General features: G+C 37.6%; 1 protein-coding gene across 1 annotated transcript; it reads right to left on the bottom strand.

The window, feature by feature from the left end:
• Positions 1-256: 256 nt before the first annotated feature.
• On the bottom strand, positions 257-5020 carry fbxo15 (F-box protein 15; the record flags this gene model as incomplete). Its single annotated transcript, XM_057322960.1, has 8 exons — positions 257-877; positions 1251-1375; positions 1846-1991; positions 2405-2484; positions 2594-2717; positions 2798-2998; positions 4579-4821; positions 4905-5020. Coding segments are annotated over 8 exons (1305 nt in total), but the record flags the coding sequence as incomplete, so codon positions are not given.
• Between the last annotated feature and the right edge of the window lie 1407 nt (positions 5021-6427).

Here is a 6427-nt window from a genome sequence, read left to right as displayed (position 1 = left end):
ACATTCTGCTGGTAGAGCGACGTAGGATCGACTGTAACCATCCATTATGCAAATCATTACACTTAGCGGAAATAAGTATAAGGGGAAGAAAATATGCCATTTCTGATTAAGATTAAAAGGTAAATCAAATAAAATGGATGCAGTGGATTTCTAGAGCCTTTTTGTTATTGGCTTTGGTTTAAAAGCAAGGCTAATAATCGTGATCAAAATGACTATAAGGAAATATACTCACAATAATTTGATAGAAAAACGCTTTACTGAACAACTGCATTATTTATGACAAAGTGACATGTAGTCTCCAAATGTAGTATAGTTTTATAATGCACAAACACATCATTACAGTTGTTACATATTTAGCTTTGCCTTAAAGCCTGAATTAACTTTTAAGATGGAATCCTAGTAATGTGTAAGGGTGGATTTGATGATACTACAAAAAAAGCTTGGTAAACAAAAGCCAATGAAAATATTAACGTGAAAATTTTAATCCAGGATTATTCCTGAGTTACTGTACTGGCAATGTTTTAACAATCCTGGCATGTCTTAAGACATATAGGTCACATTGTAACATAAACAGACTTAAACACACATGCCAGTTTATGTCAAGGCTTCAATAACTTCTCCCAAAGTGCTCATTCACTTTGAATACAGAAATGTAAATCACAAGACTATCCACAGAATACTCATCCCTTTCCTCAATACGTTTTAGCCATATTTCCACCCTCCCCTCTTCGTTATGGTAGAGGATTGAGACACTTTCACCATCAACGTCATATGATACCTCGTCTTCATCTGCGTTTGCTATGACAACAGGGGCAGTGACACACCAAAAAGGCTGCTCGGCTTCATCCCATAAAGTGAGGTTCATCATGCAACAATCCTGGAGACACATCATTGAATTTTGAATCATTGAAGTACATCATTGAATCGTGCAATAAAACTTCAATCTTGAAATAAAAGATACAAAATAAACAAACAAACAAAATAAAATAAAATATACATTCTGTCATTATTTATTCAATCATTTCAAATCCTTAAAGTTTTTTCTCCTAGAACAACAAACAGATGTTAGGCACAAAATAATAGCTGATAGCCTCTGGCACCATACACTTTTATTGAAGAGGAAAAAAGGCTGAGGCTATACAAAAATTACAAATAGATATTTACCTTTTTTATTTGTATAAGGAATAACATTAAAATAAATTGTATAGCTAAGAAGGACTGGCATTTGGACTACGACGGTGATACTGTACCTTGATATTTCCATGTAGGACTTCTGTCCTCCAAGGCAACTTGATGTCACTAACCAGTTGAGAATTTAGGCATTTGTTACGCCGTCCGATCACTTGCAGTGGAAGGTAGCCATCAGAAATCTCATCTGGAGATTACATGCAAAGGGCACTAATCATTATGAACCATAATAGTGCTATGTAAGAAAGGTATTGTGAAAATGTAACAATATATTTTTACAAATACTTTTTAAAATATTTGTAAAGAACCCCAGTTGAGCATTGAGGTTAGCCAAGCTAAATGCAACCTAAAATAATATTAAATCACAATGCACCAGATTTGCATTTCTCAAAGGAAACACCCATGCCTGCAGGGTCCGAATAAAAAATGTGCTGAAGTAAATCAGGGTGAACCCATTTTCTGCAAGACAACATATTTTTCAGGTCTATAGCACCATCTGCTGTCCTTTTTTAACCCTTACAAGCCTACATTATGTTACTATTATATACATGTGCAGTTTCAGACTGCAAACTATTAGTTTAAGAAAAAAATAATTCTAAAACTATATTAAAGAATATTTCTCTATTTTTATTATCTTAGTATACAGTGTGCATTCACCTCTCTTGCAGAACAGCTGGGAAAGTCGTGCAGACATAATCATTTTCTCTGTATTGTGCAGTTCCATGTAAGCACTGTATCCATGGAGACCGAACTCTGGGTCCACATCATCAAACAAAGCACTGACTTCAGCTGCTGTATGTGGACTGACACAGTAAAAGAAGGATTGAGGAGAGAAAAGAAATTAAACACTAATTGGGAGTCAATTTACTCATTTGCTACAGGGGCTGTTGAGACAGTGTGGTGGTTAAACAGATAAATAGTATGACAACAGCCCACAGTACTGCTGATGAGTAAGAGCTGTGTACACAAACAGTATCCCACATCACCAGAAGATGGAGTCCTAACACAACCAAACATACGGACGTAGTGCTGTATAACAGACATTTAGATTCTGAACTTAAATATCAGTGTGAAAAGTTATGAGTTAAAAAGAATGACGAGTAAAAAAAGTAAGTAAACAGAATTTACATTTTGTGGGTGAACTGCTCCTTTTAAAAGAATGCAAAAAGTATTTCTTTACAAAAGTATCCACTAATATATAGAAATAAAGGAATACCAAACAGATGCATGTAGACTTCTTTCCACAAGTCTGTGAGTGTGCAAATTCACGATGACAAAGGCAATTTCCCACCCGCCCTGAATGTAAAACAAAGATGCGTTAACCACTCAATATCTGACAGTAAATAATCATCACTGACAGTATAACAAGTGTCACAAAATATTAAAACATCAACAAAAACCAAACCTGCCAAAATCCCAAAGTCACCCCCTGTCCAATGTACAACAACTTCACAAGCTTGTCCGTGACACACAACTCCTTGTTTTCCCCTTGAAGCAGGATTTTATACATAAATGATTTCCAGCCAGGCCTAAAAGATACGAGATAAAAGAGATTAAATCATTAACTCAGACTGGAATAATGAAGCAGCATCATTGTTATGTACCGCACCTGTAAGCAGCTGGACAGTCAAGGGGTACCCGCAGCACTCCGTGAAGCTCAAGTGAGGTGAGCTGGTTGAAAGAAGGCCAATTCGAAGCACCCCAGTACAGAAAAACAGCCGTACTGCTGAAGGCAGCATGAGACTGCTTAAAGGTGCTCCGCCGTCCTCTCCCATCAGTCACTGTGATCTCCCATGAAACGCAAAGACTCCTGCCAGACACACATGACACAAACCTCAACTGACACCTCTGCTCTCAGATCATTTAAGGGTCTGTTTTTATTTTGAGAGAAGTGGGAAAAGCAGGATGAAAAGACACATTCTAAATAAGACCACACTATACTCATTTTTTTTCTGTTTTTCAATAAACACACCTTTCTCAACAAAATAACATTACTTGAGAAAAATAATTGTGAAATTACTGTAAATTAAAAATTCCTGTAAAATATATACAGAAAAATAAAGAGTTTATTTGTTGTCGTATCAGAAATTGGGCTTGACATTTTATAAACTCTTATATTGTTGAAAGAACGCTTAAAGTTTCATGGTATTAAATTTAGTGGCATCTAGTGGTGAGGTTGCGAATTGCAACCAACGGCTTACGGCTCACTCCACCTCTCCCTTTCGAAACACTACGATGCCTGACACAGGACTAAGATGTTGTCACTTTGAAATAATGAAGCGCAAATTATGAAACAAATTTATGATACGCGCTCTGTAGAGAAGTTTGTCCGTTTAGGGCTACTATAAAAACAACATGGCGAATTCCATGCAAGGGGACCCGCGGTGTATGCAGATAGAAATAGCTCATTCTAAGGTAATAAAAACACAACTCTTCATTATGTAAGGACTTTATACACCTCTGAAGACATAGTTAAGTATATAATATTGCATTTCTGTCAACAGACCCTTCAAAAATATAAAAAAACAAGACAATTTTCAAAATGGGTAAGAAAAATAAGAAAAAGGTATATATATTTTACTTATAATTAGATATTTCCACAGTGTAAGTCCTGCTTTTAACCTGACTGAGCACAGGAGAATGCCACTGCCAATGAATGGCATTGATTCTACGTAGCTGGGCATTAGGTTGGGGAAATACTGCCAATAACACCACATGATATCAATTACCGCTGTAAAACAAGATACAAGCAGAGTCTCAGAGAGATTAATAGCTGCTTTTTGTGTCTGCAAGTCAGTGGAGACGATTACAACCAAAGTAAATCTCATCCTCTGGTGTCTTTGTAACTGAGGAATCTATTGGGATTTGTCTGGGCAAGAGGTAGGGGCCAAGCAATTTATTTCTACAATTCACAGAGCCTTCTGAGGGGACCACAATTATTTTCATTCTCTCTGTGCGGCACACGCTCTTCGAGTGGAAAAATTGAGTGGCCCGGCAGCTCTAATCAGAGGTTAAGACAACAGCGCGTCGCGGCCTGCAGATCATCAAGCGTGTTTCTGTATCCTAACGCCCAAGAGCACGGAGCAAATCTGAGACGCTGGCTCTCACTCTCACCTTTAATAAGCCCAGACACTGCAGGAGGAAACAACACACCCTGACGTGTATTTTGTGGGGAATATGCCACGATCCACAGATCAGACTTATCATTACAAAAGGAGGTTTTGGTTACAAAGTCTTGTTCTGTATTACTAAATGTGGGGATGTATAGAAACGGAGCTGAAGACATCAATCAAAACAAAGAACCACAAATGAACATATGTATTTATGTGTATTTATATAATTATACAAAACAAATGCTCTGATCTTTTTAAATAAGACGTATTGTCTTACCTCAGCACTTCCTCTGTATAACACGGCATCCCTGAATAAGGATCAATGCGGTGCAGCTTCTTTTTCCACTTGTTCCCACTGAGACCGGACATTTCTCTGAAGAACATGTTTCTCCAGTATCCTTTGGGCCTTTCCTGGGGGCTGACTGTGCTAGGAGTAACTATCTTCCTGTTTTTCGGGTTGGCAATCTTTTTCTTGTTACGTTCATGAACATAGAACCGATACCACATGGCACTACAGGTACTATAGAAGGAAAAAGCAAAACTGATAAGACTTTTGAGAGAGGCAAACAAAATGGACAAGAGTTCAAAATAAACCCCACTCACTTGCTGTTGGTCAGTTCATTGAAGTGTCTGTTGACCAAACTAATGCAGAGGAGAGAGCCAGCATCCACGTATGAAAGAATCCTGAGAACGATCTCTGGCTGAAGTCTATTAAAAGTTACATGAGGTTAGTTAGATATATAATCTGACTTGATATATAATAAATACATACGTTCTGGTGACAAGCAAGAGTTGAGTGAGAATTAACTTGGAGTGTCCGAGTTTAGCAAACTTGCCTCTCTAAGGACGTTTCACAAGTCATCTCGGTGCGTTTGTAAGTCTTTTTGTAAACTGATGTCTGTTGTGAAGTCGTTGTTCTGTGTTTGTTGAGAAATGTAAACACAGTGAGACCTAGTACAACCTCGCAGTACATACACATTTAAGCCTGAAACATCAAAATAACCAACCTGGACAACCATTTTGATTTGATATTTGAGAATTGACCACCATCTGGCCTCTGGGGTTTCACGGGATCCGAGGACATTATTTGGATTTTCTGCTGAAACGTGTTTAAATAGCTCTCTGGTTCAACCGCGAACTTCCGGCTTCCCGTTGTCAAGGTAACCAGTCAGAGGCGTTGCAGGTGCAGAACACAGCGCAACACATTCCGGCTTATTTCATTTGTATAGTACAGTAAACTATGCAGTTTATAACTTTTTGCATGCAATCAGAAAATATGCTTCCGAAACTCGTAGTTCGGAAAAAAAACAAAAAAACATTGGACTGACACGAGAAACGTGACTCACTTGGGAAATAGTACTGCCAACAGGCTAGGAGCGTAATTACAGTTTTAAAATAAAAAGAAAGAAAGAAATTAAAATGATTATAACAGTCTTGCAATACTATTTGGTTTGAATAATAATAATTAATTTTTATATAATAATTTAAAACTATATTTTGTACATTTCATATATTAATAACTTTATTTAATTACAAAATATATAAAAAATCGAATTAATGTTTAAAATAAAATAGCACGTTAATATAATATAGGACAAAAGTATTAAAGTTTGCATATGATGGTCTTGCCGATGATCTCAAGAGTGACGGTGGTCTGCTGTCTGTCAAAGTAAATAGTCCTAACATTAATGCGCATCGTTTCGCGCGGCTGAGGAGAGCTGTTCTACAAGGGCGAATCGCTCTAGGCTCCATGATACACAGGCCCTGTGCCCACCTAACTTGACATTTGATGTTTTCTACTATTCTTGCCCTTCTGCAGGCTCTAGGTCAAACACTGCTCTCGGACACTCGATGTCAACGTTACCAGAACTTGTCATTTTCCACCCACGACGCGATGCTTGTCAAAGGAGGTGCGTATAGAGACTGTAAGAATGTTGACGCTTAGCTACTGGCCCAATGAACATGGCAGATCTTAAAGTTGTATGTTAGTTTATTCTAACAAGTTATTCCTGGTCAATGTCTCATAGAATCGACTGTATGGCCAGTTTTGCAGTAACAGGGAAAGTCTGAGGTTAAAGTATATTATAAAAGAAAAAGCCTGCATTGTGAAGTGCCGCTACTTTTAG

Source organism: Triplophysa rosa, linkage group LG23 (genome assembly GCF_024868665.1).
Source record: "Triplophysa rosa linkage group LG23, Trosa_1v2, whole genome shotgun sequence".
In the NCBI taxonomy this organism is placed as follows: Eukaryota; Metazoa; Chordata; class Actinopteri; order Cypriniformes; family Nemacheilidae; genus Triplophysa; species Triplophysa rosa.
The sequence above is the reverse complement of the archived record's forward strand: the minus strand, read 5'-3'. Positions and strand labels throughout refer to the sequence as shown.